At 39.1% G+C, this 22,123-nt stretch overlaps 1 protein-coding gene across 4 annotated transcripts in view; it reads right to left on the bottom strand.

The window, feature by feature from the left end:
* Positions 1 to 22,123, bottom strand: part of NEK11 (NIMA related kinase 11) — a 104,031-nt gene that overhangs the window by 10,578 nt on the left and 71,330 nt on the right. For all 4 annotated transcript variants that reach the window (XM_063325299.1, XM_063325300.1, XM_063325301.1 and 1 more), the window contains 3 exons: positions 20,685 to 20,812; positions 15,406 to 15,466; positions 9,313 to 9,409 (listed from right to left, as the gene is read on the bottom strand). In XM_063325299.1, coding sequence (XP_063181369.1) covers positions 9,313 to 9,409; positions 15,406 to 15,466; positions 20,685 to 20,812 — 286 coding nt within the window. The remainder of the gene's footprint in view (positions 1 to 9,312; positions 9,410 to 15,405; positions 15,467 to 20,684; positions 20,813 to 22,123) is intronic.

Genomic DNA, 22,123 nt, shown 5'->3' with positions numbered 1-22,123 from the left:
AAGGTTAGGCCTTACAAGTACTATTATCCTCTGGTTTTGTCCCAACCTTTGGCCATGTCTGGTTAATGTAAACATAGGACATGTCCTATGGTAAACGTAGCGCAGTCAGTTTGGTATCTCCAAACCCTGAAGCCCGACACCTCATGAAAACAAGCTGCTCAGCAATGAGGTTCACCGCAGAGGGAGACAGACCTGCAACAAAGCCACCCTCAACGCTGCTGCACCCTCAGAAGTGGTGGGTGCTCCCTTTGGAGTGATGGCAAATGCGGTGTCTTGGGTCTGCTAACCTCTCCTTCATGCAAGACAGTCTGCATGCTGCCCAAGCCTCTGGTATTTTATCCCGTGGGTATTGTTTATGATAGCAGCTCTGCATTGCTCACCTCCTTCCAGATGGGGAACACTAGATGTATACCTTAGTGACTTATGTATAGAAAGGAATGAAATCACTATGTGCTAACTGGGAAAAAAACACGGTGAAGGAATGAAGGAAAAGGACAGATTTTCCTTACAGACAAGTATGGTATTAGAGTAGCAAGCAGATGAAGACAAAAGTAGAGGAAAGAGTAAACATCGATAGCCCTGGCAAGGTTTTGGTCAATGCCCTTTGTGTATTCCCTACCTATTTTTCTCCCAAGTGCCTCTGTAAACTTCCCAAGGTTGCGATGCTGCATCTAGTAAACACTGTCAAGATTCTTCAAGTGGTCCTGGACTGAAAACAGACTGTATGATTAATGCCACATGAAAGCATTCTCATATTTGCAAACTATTGTCAAAATCAAGGTGCTAGAAAACTGAGCAGCTCAATCTGTGTATAATGTATGCACAGCAAGCGAAACTAGGGAAATCATGCTTTTTGTGCAAAACAGAAAGATGTGTTAGTCTAATTCTCCTAGTGTTTTGAGTGTTTGGGGCTACTTGACATTTTAAAATGAGTGAATCTATACTTATAATTTTATGTGTTTTGTTACTGGATAAAAACTCTCTCTAGTGCTAAAGCAATTATAACCCTACTGTCCACTTCAAAAAAATTCTTAAAAATTCAGGATAAGAGACTGGCTCGTGAATCTACGACATGTAGCTCAGTAGAGAAGCTGAAAAAGTCTGAGTTTCCTTTATATATCTAAATTCACAAAATCTTACACTTTAAGGGTTGGACCTGAGGTTTAAGTAACATCCAAAATGTGCACCACGATGAACATCCCAAGAAAATACATCAAAGTTTAATTACATCCTGTTGTATGTTAGCTAACAGATACACTCACTCTAGCTGCTCAGTTTGTTCACTTCATTCATTCCAAAGTGCTAAGTAACGCTGCTGAGAACTGCTGAAATGATGGCATTGACAGGTGACATGCTCTTCCCATCCCCAGATGCAGAATGGAGAGGAGCAGTATAAGGTTCTCAAAGAACAATCTACGACTTGCAAGAAACACAAGTACAGGCAAAAGCAAAGTGAATGGTCACCCAGCCTAATTTTATACACTTACCTTAGTTGGCTGCCACCTTTGGCACCAGCGTGAGAGAAACAAAACTCCTACAGGTAAAATCAGAATAGGAGCCTAAAACATACGTTCTAAACTATCCTGTGTCTTTCCACAGAGGGGGCCCAGAGAAGTTCAGAGGCACCTAGGAAAGGTTGCTATAATTGGGCTGTGTGAATATCCTCCTGTATGACTACTCCATTCAATGTCTGATTAAACCAGGCAGTTGAATATTTGCATAACCTTAAGCATCTGTTGTCTTTCTGAAGATGATAGATGACTTCTGTTTAACATTATGAACATGATGAAGTACTTCACTGACCTGGGGCCTTAATCTTTGGCACCCTTTCTAGGACAACAAATGAAGCAACTAAACATAAATATTTGTGGCCCGTTTTACACTGAGATACAGCAAATAAACTAGTATTGATTCAACTTAGGCTACAGAGCTGGGGGCTTCATGCTGGAGACTACTTCAGAGAAGCAAATACATGTTCTATATTGCAGACTGGTTGAAAACCCAAGAACATCTGGATTAGTGACCTGGGATTTTAATATGTAATTCCATTTTCCATAATTGTCAGGCTAGAGCAATACATACATGCTACCTTCAAAAGCAAGCAAAAAAAAATGATAAAACATACTGTTCTCGCCAAATACCTTTCAGTAGCAGCTGTTGAATTCCTGCATTGCTTGTAGCTGGCAGGGCAGCACATTAAGATCTATATAATCAGCACACCCCCATCTAACAATTAAATGATGGATCACTTCCAACTTCCGCTGAGCTCAGGCGTATCGGAGCTTGCCGTGAAGAATACCAGAGGCCCTAAAGCTGAACAACCACTAAAATTGAAGGCCAACAGCTGTAACACTCTGGAGACATGGAATGAATGCTCTTGACCATTTTAAAGATGCCATCATTTCCAACTTAAACATACAGAACTTCCGTCCTGTTACGGCAGGGAAACAGACTCAACATGCAAGCGTAAAACCTGAGGTTTGTTAATTCAGTTGCCAGCGCTTTCTATGTGACTCTGCATGTATTAGGCACAAAAGAAGTCACTAGTAATGAACAATTTCTAGAGAAAATTGTATCTTACTAAGTATTTTGGTTTATTTCTTGAATGGAAGCTAGTTGAGTTCTGAACTAATACAACAGATTTTCCAAGATTCACACATTTTCACACCTCTCCCCATCTACCACTCTAATCTGAAGATGTAATTTGATGCATCTTAATACCAGGGATCACGCTGTTCCTGATACAAGGATAAAATGCTATCTGCATGCAGTCTGAACAAAAATGAGGATAGTACCCTAGAGGAGTTCTGAAGATTAGGAACCCCACCAGGAATTGAGCAGTGGCTTTCAAATGATCATCAGGAAGATATTCACATGATAACCATCTCCAGGGTGCCTCGGTCCCTTTGGAAGTGAGTAGAACTTGTCTCTTTGGGTGCTCTGAGATTTTACCTAGTTTTTCCTTCCTGGATGATAACAGTCCAAACCACTTAGCTGAGGAAGGCAGAGACAGAGGGCCAAGACAACAAGAGAGGCAGCCAGCTCTTGCTATGGAAAAGGCAACAGCACGGACAATGGGAAGAAGATGAATGAAGACCCACAGGAAATTGCCTGGGGATTTAGACCATCATCTCCAACTTCAGCCTTGAGGGAGGACTACTATGTCTGCTGCAGAGGACTCCTGTACTCCTGGGCAATAGCCACTGCCTTGCTCACCTTCATTTCTTCTTAGGCAGAAAGAGCCCAGGATTCACCCATTCCCACTTTCTCTCTCAGTTGTTGCCTTGGGACAGCAACAGCCCACAATCCAGGAGCGTTCACTCACTTTCCCTGAAAGGAGCCAAGAACCAAGTTCCCAACCTGGTCACATAAAGGCAGGTTCAACTCTCCTAGCGTTCCTGGTTAGTTCTACCGTATTTTCACTTCATTTGCTTATAAAGCAAACAGCAAAATCAAAATATTTCAGACCTTCAAATCTGGGTCTGGAAGGTAAGTATGCAATTATCTTGAAATAGATTATCAGTAAAAGAAGAAGAAACTCACGGGTTAAGATGTTAACTTATTTCTGTGGTGAGCTCATTCGGCCTTAAACAATTAAGAGATGAAGATTGGCCTTTAAAAATGAGGTGTGAGAAAGGAAGTGACAAGCAGGATGGATATGTAAGTAATATTTTGGCTTAGCCGCGGCAAGATGTCTTGGGATCACCAGACAGAAATTATTACCAGAAAATGGAGTGTTCAGCAGAACAGCTGTGGTATGTGTTAAGAGGAAATTTCCTGCTCAAAAACATTCCAGGATCAATACTCTCAAGAATAATGTCCTCTATTCATCTGCAAAAAACAGCCATAGCTCAGACAGTGTCAATAAACTTCCTTACCAAATATGTCTTTCGTCTGTGAGAAAATATCTTATTCCTCATGCACGTTTACTTCATGACACCTTCAACACGACAGTCAATGGCAGTTAGAAGGTCACTGAGAATTCTTTCTATGGAAGTCTAAAAACCCGATTAGCTTTTCTATATTTGTTGCTTTTGTCTTCACCTAAAGCTGTCCTGGATGTCAATAACAAAACCAGTTTCAGAAGTCTCAGAGCTGACCCTTAGGAAGGTCCACCTAGCATCTAATAAAACACAAAATCAAGTAATCAGTTTCTTTACTGCAGTAGTTCAAAAATATGCAGAAATAAGTTTACAAAAAGTCTTGTATACTTTAGGCATTTTTAGGACTACTTATCTTAAAGAATATCCAGTGCTTATTCAATGACTTCAGTATGACCTTTCTTTCTGAATTTTTAAGGTAAACGATATATTTGATGCCAATGTCACAAGCACAAGAAGCATATATGCATACTGCTCATGAGTGCAAATCAATAGTGTTATGAGCATTCACAGGAACAGAATAAAAATATCACCAAATGCCTTTTCTCCATGACTTCTGAAAGATGGCTTTACTTACACTCAGCAGGTGATGATGAAGTCTTTTTCCTGATCATGGTATGCTGCTGTGCGTAAGACTTCAGGGACTGACTAAGAAGTGCTTACTGCTGTGCAAAAGGATTTTAATTTACTTAAAATGTGGGGCATAAAAGCCTTTTCCTTTTACTGACATACATTTTATTGAATTCTAAGCTGCATATTAAAGTTCATGGCTATTAAAATGATGCATTGTATATATTCATGGATACCTCCACAAAGGAGCACAAAACACGCCGTACTAACTTTTTTTTCTTCATTTCCTACATTTTTATTTCTTTTCATATTTTCAGGAAAGAGAGAACAAGATATGCATTCTGTTCTATAGCTATTCCATCATTCAAAAACCAGCCTTACTCTGTACAACACAAATCCTGATTTTACAAAGCCAAGACATGAATTTTGACTGCAGTGCTGAAGAGGCTTCAAGGGAAAGCCTCCAGTCACTGGACAGCTGGGAAACGAATACTACATAATAGAGGGAGATGCAATTGTGAATATAGTCAACTGCACCAAAACCCCTAATAAGGTTTGTTCTTTTCCGCAAAATTTCTGCACACACTTGTCTTATTTCTCATCTTTGCTTCTCCGTTTTAGATCATAAAAACCTGCACAGACTTGAGATGTCAAGCGTGCATCATAAGATTTCGCACAGGTTTCTGTGCTTCTGCCAGGCCCTTCATTGTGCTTCTGCCAGGCCCTTCATTGTGCTCAAATTGTGGCTGAGGTGGTCAAAATCTTGGAAACAAGGGCCTCACAATAAAATAGAGTAAGCTATAAAGAAGTAGAAAAACTTTTTCAGCTAGAGATCTAAAGTTGGGCCTGTCTCTTTTAATGTAGTGCTGTTAGTTCAAGCCTGAAGAAAGCTTTGGGGTCGTCCACCGAGTTTTTCAAAAGCTGGCAGAAAAGAAGCTAGTGTTTGCTACAATGACTCTTCGAAAGCCTTTCCTTAGGGACAAAGCCGATCTTTCAGGCAATGCATACTGCCAAAGCTTCTGACATCTTGTAAAGAAGACTGTGACAAGCTGTAGGGACCTCAGGGGAAACAGTAAAAGGAATAGGTGGTGTAACAATTTGATCTGATGGTGAAAAAAAAAAAAGCTTTGGTTCGAGGAGTTGTTTCTGAAGAACAGCAGGGTTCTTTTCTGAGATGCATAGTTGGAAAGTCTCTATAGGGGAGCATCAGAGAATGGAAATTAATTTTTCCTCGTGGATCTCTCTGGTGAAGATAATTTGGCTCTGGATAGCATGTGTCAGTAGAGCTTCTCAGACTGAGGCGTGCACCAAGTTACCCAGTACCATGGATGGGAACCACCACGAGAATGAGATGGTGGCTGAGACAGAAAATACCAAGAAACAGCTCCTCCTGTTTCCTGCATCTAACATGATTCCTCAGCTTAAAAGCCCAATATGAAGAATACGAGTCACACAACTCTGATTTATATATTTGCTTGACTTCCCACTGCTAACATGCAAGGCCTGGAAGGAGCATAATGAGAAAAAGCTCAGCTAACCTTTGAGGGGGCTAGTTCAAGAAATAGAGATTTCTTAACAACACTGCAGAAGACCCCAATATCAAAATGCTTAGCACTGAAGTAGAAGGTTTTGCAGAGAGAATGAATTCTACTTGAAACGTAAAGTTAAATCTCTGCTGCTATAAACTTTATAGTGAATACTGATACCAAGTATAACAAACTAGAACTTGTTGTCACAGGAGCAGGTGATTTTATCATGACTTTTACTGAGAGGACAGCAATCAAAATGCTGTAACAGAGCGCAAGGGGAATTGGAAAGCAGATGACAGGGAAAATATTCAGGGACTGTAGAGAAGGAAGCTGGTGACTGAATCATAAACACTATCAGGTTATCTATAGGTTAAGCCCTTTTTTTTTTTTTTTTTTACTTAAAATAGAAGAAGGCAAAGGACTTCGACCTACCATATTCGTGGTGACTCCCTGTAAGGACTTTTAGCATAACTTCCCTCTCACATGAATATAGGTATAAAGCCCTGCACAAGAATACAGTAGAGGCTACCTAAATTGGCACTCCGATAAAGAGCAAGTCTCTTTAATGCCAAAGAATGCATTCAGTGCAGCATACTGCAATGACTCAAGGAATGAGCACATCACATCTTGTCAAGGGACTGTCCTGCTGCAGTTGTTTGTCAGCCCATATCATTCACATGTCAATTAAAAATGGCTAAAAGGCCCTTTTGCTGTCAGACTCTGTGTTGTTTTACATGAATCTACCATTTTTTCAGAACTAATGAGTTTCTTTCATTAATGTTACTTGCAATGTATAGGCACAATGCTTGCTTTCTGAGCAATTCATGACATAAAAGAGAGTGCTCCTCATCACAATCTATTGCTGTTAGCATCTGAAACTGGCACTGATCTCAAACCTTCGTACTTCTGTTTCTATAGTGACTTGACACCTAGACAGATTTCACTGCACTTCCACATTGTCTCCACTGCTCTTCTTTTCTGTTTCATCATAAGAACTCCAGCTACTCACTTTCTTTAAGACAAAATAACCACCTTCTCTCTTTCATTAGAAGCTGTCAACTGTAAGACCCCACCATAAGTCTGTGGCTTCCTGAGTAAAACTGAGTAGCACAAGTCTAAATTATGTTAGCCTTGCCTAAGCAGCTCTGCTGTGTGGATGAAGTACAACACATCACGTGAAGTTTGATGAGGGATGAGCAGAGCAGCTGAGGCTTCATGCATCATTCTGCAGCCAGATGTACTTCCCTCTTGCCACTGAAAACTCCCCCACTATCCTTTGTGCGCAGGCTGGCCACATGTAAGACTTTGCAAGCATCTCCTTGTGGATGCTGGGTACCATGCTCACCCACTTGTTTCTTAACACCCTAACTTCCAAGCAATTAACATACTCACTCACCATTACGTATTCAGGAAGTGACAAGGTCGTAGTACGTTTAGGAGAAAGGGCAATAATCCGAGTAAATATTTTGATAGACTTCATTGTGCACAAAAGGAGATCTGTACCTTTATTTACAAAAAAACCAAACCTAAACAAACCCAAAACATACCCCCTCTTAACTTGTTCTATTAAGGAATGTAACTTGAAAATCATTCATGGGTATGGTCTGATGAAAGTTCTCAAGATGCCACTTGGTTGGGTCTTTTGGCCTCAATACCCAGCTGACTGTTCTCATTCAGGAACGAAATGACTAGGAAAGTTTCCAAAACCAAGAAGTCTAATGCATTAAATGTGAATTACTGCAGTTAATCAGGCTTTTCATTAGCATATGGCTTGTTTATAAACTATTCTGCAATGTGACATTTCCAAAGGATCATATTCCAACTTTTTCATCATTTCATTACTTCCAAAATTTTCAGCATTTAACCACCACCATGTGCCTATCCTATCAGAACCAACAAACTGTGAAAACCATGAAAAAGCACTAGAAAAACAGAACTTGAAAGAAGCAAGTGATTTAATTGTACCTCAGCCCTAAAGGCAATGATCATGAAGTTCAAAATTTAAGGTTTATCCTGTAACCATGAGAACACAAGATGAAGGCTGTAAAATTAGTGAGCATTTTGACTAAACAAGTTCACCTTCACTAGTTGGCACAACATGATGCTTTTTTTATTTTTATTTTTATAAGTACTTTCTATGAAAAGGGAATGGAAAGCACTCAGAGTGGCAGGCTGTGAAACCTGCTGACTGGTTGCACAATAAAGGCTAAGCCATGAAGTGAAACCCTAGGAGCTGCTGCATCTCAAAATGCCATAAAACTGAACAACTTCTATCTGGAGTAAATCTGATTGTTATTTCCCTTGAATACATAGTGCATTTGGCACTGTAATTTGTTTTAAACAGTGATTGGCACCAACGCTGTTCTGGTTGCATTCATTTTCTTTAGAGGATTCATTAAATAACTACTAGCATTAACTATTTGAACTTATTTGTATTCTGATAACATCCACCATATTGTTGGCACTGACCACCCACACAAAAGAAAACTGCCCTTTTTTAAAGAGTTTACAATCTGAGATGTGTTGAATGTTGCAACACTGCAAAGAAAATTTGAGTTCAGAAATAATACATAGCATCGTGATTATCAGATCAGCACCTACATTAGCGTACAATAAATCTTAGAAGGCGAGAAATTACTGAATCAAGATAAAAGCTCAAGATACATTAACCAGTATATTCTAGAAAGGAAGCACAGATCTTTGTTTTATTAAGACACTGAAATCTTGATTAATAAAGCTGGGGTTTCAATGATGCTGAAAGCAATTAAACAATGAGTTTCAAAGGGAGCTGCGCATGTAAATTCCTCTGTCTTATTTGAAAATCCCAGCCAACAGCAGCAATCGTGTTTGGTTTAAATCATCATATCATCATGGGAAACAATCAAATCATGGGAAGTCATCAAATCATCACTTTTTTGGGAAATAAATCCATTAGTCTTTTGTTCCAGGCAAGAGTGAAGTGTGGGTGAGGGAGCAAACATGGTGGGAACATGGGTATCTGCAGGTGAACTAAAAAAGGGGATCTGCAGATGAAGTAAAAAAGAAAGCAAAGTTAAGAACAACGCAGACAGCAGCGAAAGCACACTAGATCCTGGAAGGATGACAGTGGTTGTGCAGATTATGAGAAAACAATCAGAAGTGACAGGCAACCTTCATCCTCTGGAGGCAAGTACGCATCCAGTCCGTAAAGATACCTTACCATCCACTTCTTTTTGCTGAAGGGATTTTTTTGGAGTGGGGAAACAACACATGGTTTCCTTTGCTGTGTTCTGCTGTTTTTCAAATCCATCCTATTTGTCTGAATATGGGTAACATATAAATATTCTACTTACTCCCTCATGCGTTTCAGTTTGGTCTCAGCCATAGTGCTGTTGAGAGCTCTGAATCCCTGGGGCGCCCCTGGAGACACTCCGGTGACAGTCCCCGAGCCTACAAATCAATGCACAGACACATAACCTTATTCACCTTCATCCCCTGAGCTCTATTGCAGAGTCAAGGGCAGTCAGAAGGAGGAAGACCTTGTTTCTCACAAGGTAGTGCCACATTAATTAAAGATGAATTAGATTATTACATGCACATTAAGGGCAACTCCCCTCTGAGGGACAAGTAGATTTATAGCTTAAAGGCACCAAATTTTTAACAACAATTTTCCTTCTGTGTAGCGTACAGGGAATTACATTACAACAGAAAGAACAGTCACTGGAGAAAGTGCTGGGACAGATAAATATTAAACAAAATTAAATTTGCTTAGACAATATGTATTTTCCTTCATTGTCCTTTCACTTATTTATAAGAGCAAGAACCTTCTTCCTAACAGGCAAGTCTCTCCTGTAGCTTCATAATTATTGTAAACAGAAAGTATTTAACTTATGACATCACTCTCCCCTTCAGATGAAGGCACTCTTTTTATGTATGCCTACATATATATATATAAAAAAAATACCTGTATATGTAAATAAATATATATATATATGTATGAGAAATATACATAAGCATATACACACACCCACACTCTTTCTGTTTAGAGGCCTTCAGAGCTGTTGCAATATGTAAGGCCCTAATGCTCACAGACCGCTGTGGTGCTCACCCACAGGGACACAGAAGTGCTGCATCCCAGAGGCCCTGTCAGGGCTGTCAGCACAAATATCCTGCAACTTCAGGTTGCCATTCCATCATGTAAGTCTCTGCTTAACCTAAGGAATTTAGGTTGCCCAGAAAAATGGATGCCCCGTGCATGGAAGTGTTCAAGGCCAGGTTGGATGGGGCTTTGAGCAGCCTGGTCTAGCGGGAGGTGTCCCTGCCCATGGCAGGGGGTTGGAACTAGGTGATCTTTAAGGTCCCTTCCAACTGAAACCATTCTGTGTTTTATTTATTGCCCCTACTGCTCCCATTGGAACATGATTTCAGAGCCTCACTGTGAGCTGGTGGCTAAAGTCTCTCCTCCAATTTCCCAACAAAAGTTCTTTACTGGCCAGTCCATGCTCATTTTTCTCCTGTGCCCGTCCTTTTGTTTGGCTTTCTTAGTTCTTCCCTTTTGCATACTCCTTTCATTTCTTTATAATTGGAAAAAGACATCCTACTTCAGCTTTCAATTTGCTAAACTAAACAAAGCAGCTATTTTAGTTTCTTCTTGCAAAATATTTGGCATTAGGATTTCACTTCCCCAAAGAGGAGAATATGTATCATGGTGCAACTACATCCTGTGTAAATGTGTGGGCCCAAGACCTGAACAGGCACAGGAGGCCTCTGCATAGGATATGAAGAAGCTGAAAGCCACACAAACACATCAACACAATGTTGTGTCTAAATGAACACGCCCTCCCCTCCTAGCAGGGGTTTTATCTTGGAGTCAGTTCGGCTTTAGTTTGGATTGCATTAACCTTGATCACATGCAGCCATAGGGAGCTTGCAGCCACCTTCCTGCTATGAGCAGTATAGACACTCCCAGAGAGTACTGAATGCTTCCCTGGAATGCATAATCATGGCTTTCCCAGGAGTTAAGCGGAGTTAAGCTCCTGTGTTTTACACGATTCTAGACCCTGATCACATAAGGTTGAATACTGAGATTAAAAGTTTCCACCGTGAGTGATCCTACTGAATCACCCACGGTAAGCACCTGCTGGATTCAGAGCTTTGCTGGATTCAGAAGATAGGAAGCAGGCATGGAGAGAGACCACAGAAGAAATAGATTCCTGGCTATGGACAAACGATCTGACTTTTTAAATCATTTTCCTTACTCCTCTTTACGCCTAACGGCTAACAGTGGTCTGGTGCCTAAGTATTACAACTGAGGTATAGTTAACGTAGTTTAAAAGATGAAAAATGACAAGCTCAATTCTTACTAGCAACCAATAACTTCACCCATTGATGCAAAAAACATTTCCTGATCATTTACTGTAACAGTACACATGCATATCCATACATTTTTACACGGGGTCTGTAAGCATTCAATTACTTGAGCAGCATTGGAAAACTCAGCTGTCCTCAGGGTGGCCCTGAGGAAACCCCAAACGCTGCGCAAAGCAATGCTCATGAGTTACTGGGTGGCATGCTCCTCTTGGAGCTGGCATAGAATTAAGGTCCAGATGCAGGGCTTTGGGGCTTTGGAAGCAATAAAAAATTGATGCCTTCAGCTCCAATAGCTGAAGAAAAATATAATCTCTTAAAAAAGAGTACATTTAACCACAAGCCTCAGCTAAATTCTGGTATTACTATTATTACAGGATATATCACTGTAGTAAGAGCTCAGCATTCTCTTTCTGTGTAGTGGGTTCAATCTATTTATTGCTGCAATATCTCCTTCTCCTCCGACATTTCATTATTAAAGACATCCTTCTTGTTTTTTTCTGGGATTCCAGGCTAAATAATTCGTACTTTGTCTACTCTCCATGTTGGTAGTTGGCCAAGCAAAACTTATTCTCTACACACAAACTAGTATCTATCTTCTTCTCCATTTAATAAGATTTTCTGGGTACTGTGGGGTAGCTGCAATGACTACAGATTGCAGGATGCTGCAAAGGTGTGGTTAGTTACAAAAAAAAAGAGTTCTCAGTGAAAACTGCTAAGACCTTTTCATGTTGTTGCTACAACAAGCCTCAAAAATTTTTCCTGGGGTCATTCATAAGCCACACCAACTTCTATGTCACAGATATTTTCTTAGAAGCAGTTACTTGATTAATAATATAATTTGCACCCAGCTTTGAGCAGTTTGCCTACCCATGCATCAACGCAGAACAAGTAATTATGCTTCTTCAAAAAGTAGCCGGATAGCTATTTGCATTTTTTATGCAATATGTCATTCTTGATTCATTAAACAAAATCCAATTAATCAACAAGAGCACTGACTTTTCAAAAACAGGTATTGTGGCTTTCTAGATCCATTTCAAAGACAAATACTCTCCCAGTGTCTAGCCCAGTACTGCAGAGAACAACATAGGGCAAAAGGGCAAAAGATCTTTATCCTCAGGTCATGGAGCACCAGTTTGAGTTTCTCACTGCATCTTTCTTGTTCTGTCAAAGGGAAGATGAAAGGATCTGTAGGGAAACAAATCTTCTCTCTGACATTTATTCACAGGTACTTAGATTTAAAATGGGTGATTATGATTATATGGTGAGACTTTTCATACATTATGGCCCAAAGGCATTCCTACCAACATTTCTGCTAACAACCAAATAATTGGTGATAGACATCTACTGCTTCTCTCGGTAAGCCACTCTGTGTTGTGAAGCTGTTATCTCCACTACATCATAGACTTCTGTTTGGATTTTGGATTTCTCTCTTCAGCTTTCACTGCTACATATGAGATCCTTCAAGGACATTTTCTACAAGATTAAAAAGCTCCTTAGAATCAGATGTATTTTCCTGAGTTTATAAACAATACAAAGTTACCCAACAGCCTCTAACCTTCTCCTTTAAGCTAAGTAGATTTAGTAAATTTTAAAACCAGGTTTTCAAACTTCCGTTCATTTTGCAGTTCTTTTCTGGGATCTTTCCAATTTTTCAAACTTTATCAGCATGGACTATATTATTTCAAATATACTCCACATGGAACTGTATAGCCAACCCAAAATGAACCTTGTGCCACACTGAAGCACTGATATTCACAGTGACTCAGTGGGAACTCTTGAGGAAAAAACTGTTACTTCAAAAACCCTTTTACCCTTCAACACTGAGGTTTGTACTAAAGCAACTCCACCTATGGAAAAACAATGTCTATTTACTGCATCCTCTTTATCGCAAGCCTTGCTGACATTAAAAAAGTTCTAGTTTTATTCTACTCAGATGTTCTCTAACATCTGCTTGAAATGGCACATAATTTTTTTCACAATACCCTTAACAATGAAATACACTACAAGGAATTCTGGCCAGACCAGATTTCTGCATTTGCCCTGGTGTTGCCATGAAATCCACGCTGTTTTCAGAAGTAGACACTATAATGATGATGTAGCTTTGTAGCCCAGTAATATGGTATTGCCACTGCTACTACCGGGTCAAACGCTTGGACCAGAGTTTGCAAGGCTCCAGGCTTTGTCTGAACTTGTCTTGACCCACCATGAACTTAAGCTTAAGCTGTAACAGCAGTTCTTCTAATGACCAGGTGTTTGTGGCTATTTTGTTTTGTTTCCACTTATTTTTGTATTGTACAACCTGCATTTTTAGATAGATAGTAGTAATCTGTGTAGAATGATATATTTATAACTAACTTAATATAATTAATGTAGAGAAATACAGGCCTGGTACAACAGCAGATGCTTTCAAAAGCAGGGACAAAGGATAAGGTGTAAAGGACTATGGGCATGGGATGACAAGAGGTGGGGCACAGGCTGGTACTGGCAATCCCATGGCTATAACCAACGTGCTAGTCATCAGTTAAAGAAACGCAGACCTGGAAGTGGACATAACTAGCTTTAGGGTGAACAGAGAACAAGTATCTACCCTACGTAAAATGCATGGTATACAGAAAATTTTGACTGAACATGACTTTGCAGCCCAGTGAAGAAAAAGCAAGGTATAAATGAATGTTAGCAAACACATATAACGAGGTCCAACTGCAGCTTTGTAGTTTGACATTGGAAGAACTAAAAATAGTAAATATTTAAACTGCCTCAGTAACACTGAACGTACAAAGATAAAAGGGAACCTAGCAAATTTCTCTCTTGTTATCATCACATATATTTGTTTGGAACAGACCATGAAAACCTAATTACCAACTCAGCTTGAAGAAAGGCTTTAAGTTTCCGCGCAGACTGGTCAGAGATTTTTTAATGATTAAAGCGCAATTTAATTCTTTAATATTATAAGTTTTAAAGGCATCTTCTTGTTCTTAATACTGAAAGAAAAAAGACAAGAGTCTCTTTAATACTATGATTTTTTAAAAATACCACTGTTTGGCTAATACTCCAGGTTATTCCCAGAAGCCCTCAAGGCAATTCCTCTCTTTCATTAAAATAACAAAATATTGAAGCATAGGGCTAAATATTGTCCCTATTTCCACTTCTGCAAACCCACTGCAGACAACAATGCTGCAAATGCATAAATGAGTGCAGAATTTGAAGACCACGGGATCTCCGTTACTGTGAAGACAAGCTGGACGTGAATGTTCCTTCCTTCCATCACAAGGATCTCCCTCACGTGGGACCCAGAAGATGACCAGACATGATTCAGTTTTCCCAGGCTTCCCTTATGTTATTGTGTCAGAGATATAAGATAATACTTAGTAACGTTTATCGGGGGCCTTTGGGAACCCAGCTGGGCTTTCATGCAACCCACACGCAGGCTACTGCTGCCACAGTTCAACCCAATGGTCTTCAAGGGCAGTGAGTACACCAGCCTCAGTAAATACCCTTCTTTCATTTAAGTTCTCTGTTTAGCTTTTAAGCAGAACACAAGAAACCAGGCTTTCAAACTATACATTTATAGAGAGAACTTGTGGGAGACTTTAGGATTAAATGGCAAACTTAAATTCTCAGTGATTTTTCTGTGCTTGTAATGAGATACTGTAAAATAAAATAAAATTAATACTATGCAAACCCGGATCATCATTTAAACGAAATTTTGAAATATTTTAACTCATTTTCTCTTATTGTTTCCAGTGCTAGAAACTATAAAAGAACCTACATACCCTTAAATATTTTCCTCTGGAGTAAAGATGGCAGAAGCAAAGTTTTTAAAAGCTTTTGTTATAACATTCCACGCTTCTGTCCATCATGCTTTATGGCTCTATTATTTTCAACAAAAGCACTTAACTGTGTATGCCTTTTCCTGTGGTATATTTATTCTTCTCTACAGTAGGTTAAGGAAGCAATTTTCAAGAAGATCACATTTTTTGAGTTATTTTATTGCAAAATGGAAATAATTGGACTGTGATGAATACAGACTGCTAATAACTGCTGCTATTACATTTAAAGAAGAGATATCATCTTACCCAATGAGCTAGTATTCAGGACACTCTCCAAATACTTGACCATTGCCTCGATATCACTGTCCTGTGGATAAATGAGATAAAGAATAGCATTAGCGTGAGCACAAACTTAAATATAAGCACTATGTACCAGACTTATGATTCCACAAACATAAAGGATATCACTTACACCAACAAATGTCAACACTAGACTACAAAGAGTCTACGTTGCTCAGGACTTTTTCTGTATTTTCTTCTCCTAAACCATCAGCTTGGGAATGATGTTATATAAAAAAAAATATTTACATCAGATTCCTTGCAGAACATAAGTGTGTAGAGCTGTGCATGGAGTTTAAAGAAGATATGTTTACTGTGGAGGGTGGTGTGCAATCTCTGAAAATACACCAGCATTTTATCATCGGTGAGTCCTGGAATATCTAAAACAATATTATATTGAAAAGGGCAAGTGTGTACTTCTTCTTAACCACGCCAAAATTTCTTATGCTTATGATAGCTGCTCACTGCAAATTAATACTTATGTTTCATGTCATTGTATCTACTTACACGCCTAGTAACAATGACCAATTGAAAAAATTCTAATTAAGAAGAGATTTTAGCACTTTTCTATTTCAAATATTCTGTTACCAGACAGATGATTAACAGTTTTACCATGTATCTTTCCTGTGAAATGCTATTTGTGTACACAGATGAAATTTAAAGATCTGTTCATTAAGCAGTGATTGTGCTCCAGAAAGTAGATTGCAGTTTTATTAAAGTCCAAGAGAAACTTGGACTCTGAGTTTCTAGAAGCTGCTGCCGTACCATATTTGACAACATGGCATTTCTTGCTGTTTAAAACTGAAAGTCAAAATCTTGACCTTACTGAAAAATCTGCCAAAAATCTGCATATTAAAAATATATTGAGGAGCCTATGGTTTTAAAATTTAAAACTCTGAAATAAAAAGAAAACATATTGACCTCAGCTTCTACAATGGACAATCTGCTTTTTACTTCTCTGTCATCTTACTCAAAAAAGCTCATTCTAAGTTTCTCAAACTGAGGAACTGTCAGTATACCTTAATACCATGACAATAATTGTTGGCAATGACTGTTAGTTAGTTAGTGACCTTTTGGTGCGAGTGAAAGCTGTTATGGAGGAGCGTGATCTAACTTCTTATCACCCAAAGTTATTTCATGGGCTTATATTTGAAACAGGCTCTGCTTTTTAGCTGAGGTTTGCAAGATGGTAATCAGCTTCTAGGTTGGCCATTTCAAGAGATAATCCAAAGGCTCATAGGTCTGAAGGAGCCTCTTTACCCTTTTGGAGCAGCCTGCGGGGTCCTAGCTGGATAAAGTCAGCACGAGGGTTTCCAGTTCCACCGCCCATCCAAAGTCCCTGAGTTACCTCAGATGAACAAGTTAATCTGAACCTGCTTAACCAGGGCTTTTGCCCGTTCACAATAAAGTGCCCAGGAAATGATGATGAATGTATTACATTTATATATAAAATATATATTGAACTTTGAATTAAGACAGACTTAATATTACAAATATAATTCCTCCTGTACTACCTATGCCTTTTGTCCACTTGGGTTTAGCAGTCCAAGAGGATTTTACCTGTTTTATTTAATATATTTATCTATTTAATATATTTCTTTAATGTTTCTCTTTTTTTTTAAAGCCCTTCAGAATGGACTCTGACACGTAGAGGCACTCTTGCACATAAGAGCCAGCGTGGATGAATGCTGAAATTCAGAACAAACGAAACCCTTTCTAGAAGCAAAGGCACATGTTAGGAATCCAGTGGAGCATTTGTCGGGTAGCAGCATATAGACCACCCACAGCCACTAGAGCTATGATAATTTATGCCAGATGATTATCTGGCTTGACAATCTCAGAAGCAACCTGGAAATTGAAAATAGGAAGTTAATGTACCACATTAGTAGACTTTGTCAGAACAAAGAGGGTGAATTTGCTATTTTTGTCACTAAAAGAAAGCACAAAGAAGGTGGTGATAAGCTGCAGTAAAAAGCATCCATTAGCATCTCAGTTAAATTATAGCTAATGAGCTTCATCACGCACTAACTTTTCAAGATGAAACCTCTCCTAAGCTTCATATTTAAAAAAAATTTTTACAAACAGTTTCTCATTCTCTTTCATGTTTTCCCCTTAATTAGAAACTAGTGTTCCTAGAAAAAAATATGTGGGCAAGAGCCATTGGCTTGAAGTGGTCTAGAAAAGTAATTGGCAAATTGCTGCTTGAAATCTGGCAACCTGCATTTCTGCTCCAAAAGAAACGGACAAAGGACACTAAACTCCAATGCTACAGCCAAGACAAGAGGTCTAGATGTGCTTAGGGTCTGAAATTGGTTGCAACTCCACATCTGCAACTGGACAATGTTGCTGAAAACACACAGGTTGGATCGAAAGATATCAACACAGGAAAAAATAGCTGTCTCGGCTCCAATCCTAAATCTTTGAAATTATATCGTTCCAGTGTCTAACTCTACCTTCTTAACTGAAGAGGTGTCGCATCCCACGTAAGGGCACCACTTCTCAGTCTGTCTCGACATCTGTGGGAACCTAATATAGCTTGAATAAATAACTCGGATGTCTTTCTACATCATGTACCCCAATGTGTTGTTCAATTAGATGACCTCTCTGACCCCTGATGCATGACCCCTACCGCATGAACATCAGATATTTTTTTTAATCATTGTTTGAAGTAATGTGGTCACCAGAGAGCGCTGCACGGAGGTAACTAGTAAAGCAATCTTGGCATTGGAAAATTGAGAGATTTGCACGGATTAGGAAGGTAAATATCTTACAAGTCCTTATCCTGTGCGGCAGTGCAAAGACTTTTTATTAGCACACACATCCAACAGCTTAATTTATGAAGGTATTTTTGGAGAAAGGGTTTAAGACTATGAATCCCATCATAGAAATAGGAGTAGGAGTTTTGGTATTAAGTAAATGACTGCAGAAGCAAACCCCTGCTATATACTAGCAAGATCAAATCTATTCTGGTAGTATTTGAATCTTATTATTAATACTGAGCATGACCCCACCTACCGTTGAGTGGGATTCATCTCACGTAACTGTTGACATCCAGGATGAAGATGTCTCATGCATGCTAATAACTGTAGCTCCCTTTATAATCACCAGAGAGAAAAAGAGACCTCTCAGCATATTCCATCTAACCTACGTTAGATGTTTATACCAAGATAATATTATTCCTTAAAAATGCTTGCTTACTTCCCCTTACTGTACAGACTTTCCATTCAGTTAGTTCACGTTTAGGTGTCCAGACTGCAGAGCTAAGTTCAGTCTGCTTTGACCTTGGACTTACTGCAGAATTTTTCACTTGACAAAGGGAAAACTGAAAATTATGCGCGCCTCCCAAGAAAAAGAAAAGGTGATTGTGTCGACACCCAGAAACACACTTCTGCGTTATCTAAGGTGCCTGGGATCAACATGAGAAAAAACAAAGACAATTAGTTTCTTTGATAGAGGATGTACTAAAAGGCAAATGGCCACCGGGGGTGCTTCCCAGTCAGTTTGGGCAGGGCAGTTCACAGAGGGTTAGTGCCCTGTGTGCACACAGACTGCTGGTAGAGCGAAGCCTCAGGTCCATCCGGGCTGGATTCAGACAAGAGGTGCCAGTGGGACAACTCTTCCAGCCCACAATGATTGCTCTTGTCATCGCCGAATTCTGAGTCACTGCAAAATGAGGGAATGTCGCTGCTCAGATCTGACTGCCAACACCTAATTTATTCTGCATTATTGAGAAGTCTATTTTTATCTTCTGCCCTTTGTTAATTCTAAGCAGCAGTCTGCCTGTTCAAAAACACTATTGATTGACACTTAATGACACCATCAATGAAAGTTGAATGAAAATTTTAAACAGCGTTCTAAAAAGAAAAAAGATAATCTCAGAGTCTGATGAAAGTGAGCAATAATTTATTTTCAAGAGTATCTTGTGGTCGACTTTCTGGGAAACAGAGCGTTTGCATGTCTATGTGTTGTGGGTAAACACAGACCCAGCAACCTGAAAAAAGGCATTGTCTTAGATATTCCACTGACTTACAATTCACTAATAATTTCTTTAGACCATTACTGTATAAACAGATCCTGAATTTTAAAACATCCCCTGTATTTAATTTGAAAGCTAGGAGGACGTTTCTAGATTGAATTAAGCTGTTTCTGAGTAAATTTCAAGTTTAACTTTTGAGAAAATTTGAGGACTCCTTGCTACCATGGTAGAAGTAGAGTTCTGATTTCTCACACAAACATTTTATTTTTGCCCTTAAAACTACATCTGAAAGAAACTATTAGTTCAAAATTTTCAAAAATCATTAGAAGTTATTTATAATTTGGTGACGAGTATTAGCATATGTGGTTGGCTCCCTAGAATGCAAAAGACATCACACTCTGTTCTGCAAACTTTGAACATGAACTCAGAATAACATATATGATCCTAAACAGAATCAGACAGTACCATTCAGAGGCACTGTATGCAATGGTCACCCAAGGGAGAAATGAATTGTTCCTGAATACCTTAGAAGGATCCATTTTCAGAACTGACTTGGGCATTTAAGTTCATTGATTTCACTGAGACTCGATCACTTGAGACAAGATTCATCTCAGCTCGTTCTGATCAGATCTAAATTAGGTGCCTTTTCCAATAATCTTCAACCTTCTTCACACTACAATCCCTAAGACTTTCTTGTGGCAGCCTCACCTGATAAAGCTACTTGAAGACTTTCAATAATAATTTTTCACTGACGCTTTCTGAGATCCTTGGGAAAGTCTACAGATTTGCTGCTCAAGTCTTGCAGTTTTTTAGGCTCTCAGTTCATCACACTATCCTAGAAAATATGTCTAATATAGGCAGGAAGAAGTGGCAACTAGAGGTGCCTATCTGTCCATGGGAATAAGAGTTGGAACTTAGATCTTATGCTTGAAGTATACCTTCAGCTTTAACTTAATCTACCCATAGCTAACATGTGAGGGAACCCCACTCTGAATGATTTAGAGTCACAAGGGAGTTTATTGACAACAATTCGCCTTATGGCATTCATGGGAGTATTATCCTTAATCTTGAAGGAATGCAAGAATCTTTCTCATTAATGTCTCAGAAGAATTACATATGCATACCCATATAATTAATTCATGATACTGACATACACACACATTCCTAACAAAACCAAATTTCAGTAACATCAGCAGGACAAAATCTTGGAAGGAGCTTAATTTTCCCATGAGCATCAAGTGTATGCTGTTTTCCCAAAGGTCACATATACCTGGTGATTTGTCTTAAAGGCCAACTGTGATGCTTCCACATCCTCCTCCTCCTCTTCACTGCCTTCTGAACAGGATTCAAACTCATCATTATAATATTCTTCTGCAATTTCTGGGTCTTCAGGGATCTCTAAAGGCAATTATAAGTTTAGAGTATACAGACAGACAATATGCACGATGTTAAAAAGACAAAATGGATTTTATAATGTCCATGTTATGTCACTGGCAATGCATTCTGTAATAGAAATCAAGGGATAGATTTTCAGGTTAAAATGTTCATCTTTTATGACATGATAAGCAATGTTAAAGCTGTCTCCGGCAAAAGGTCAGATCCTCATCATATGTTAATTAAAGACCTTAAAGGATCTATATTGATTTTGGCCTGAAATCACTGAACCATAGAATAATTCAGGCTGGAAGGGACTTCATGGGATCATCTAGTCAAAGCAGGGTCAGCATTGAATTGAATCCAGCTTTTGTGAGCTGAAATTATGTCCCAATTTGGTTTTCTCTAACACACACAACCTAGGGTGAATACAACTGCTAAGCTAAAATGGAAAATAATATATACCAGGCACATGTTTAAAAGATAAAAGAAATAAAATCTACATCTTTTTCCAAACTTTCCTGAAGCAAAAGCATAACAAAATAAAAGAAATTGGTGTAAAGTCAAGCTACGCATACTTGGGTGTCACGCTTTCTCAATTTGTTACTATCAATCACAAGCGAGCCTATGAAGTACGATAATTGTTATTAAAACTCAACACATTCATCACAGCATGAAAGACATCCCAGCCAGTCTGCTCCAGGTGAAATCTTTCAGCATCCCAGACTACGTAAGTAAGGAGGTAGTGAAACAGCTCAAGGCCTGATGGCACCTGCTTCAACAAGCTGTCCTTTTTCAGCAGAAGCACCTAAGCATATGTTGAATTTTAAGCAGAAGCTGGACTGTCGTCACTATTTCAATAAAAAGCACAATCCCCACTTTTATAAACAAAGAAGGAAGGCAAAGAGCTGCCCATGAGAGACATGGGTGAGAAGCAGAAGACAAGGAAGCCCAGCTCGCCAGCCATCCCATCAGTAGCCCTGTGCATTGACACATTCCAGAGACATCTTCCAGGAGAGCTAACCCCCGTGCTTCAATTTTAGGCAGTCTCTTACTGATTTGCCAAGATAAGTTACATCCAAGCCCAGAAACAATATTTTTATGCTACTAGTTTTGAAAAAGAAAATGTTTGATATCCAAGTTTGCCTGGTATTATTGCAAGAAACGTTAGCTGCAGATAAAAAACACTTAGTATTCAGCTGTCATAAATCACCATAGTCCTAACTTTAGCTAATGCTGATTTCCACCGTTCTCCCCAGTTAAGTCTACCAGTTTAAAGAAATATAAACTGACTTATCTTAAATAAATATCTTTATACATTTAGTTAAAAAAATT

This window comes from Chroicocephalus ridibundus, chromosome 2 (genome assembly GCF_963924245.1).
Source record: "Chroicocephalus ridibundus chromosome 2, bChrRid1.1, whole genome shotgun sequence".
Classification (NCBI taxonomy): domain Eukaryota; kingdom Metazoa; phylum Chordata; class Aves; order Charadriiformes; family Laridae; genus Chroicocephalus; species Chroicocephalus ridibundus.
The sequence above is the reverse complement of the archived record's forward strand: the minus strand, read 5'-3'. Positions and strand labels throughout refer to the sequence as shown.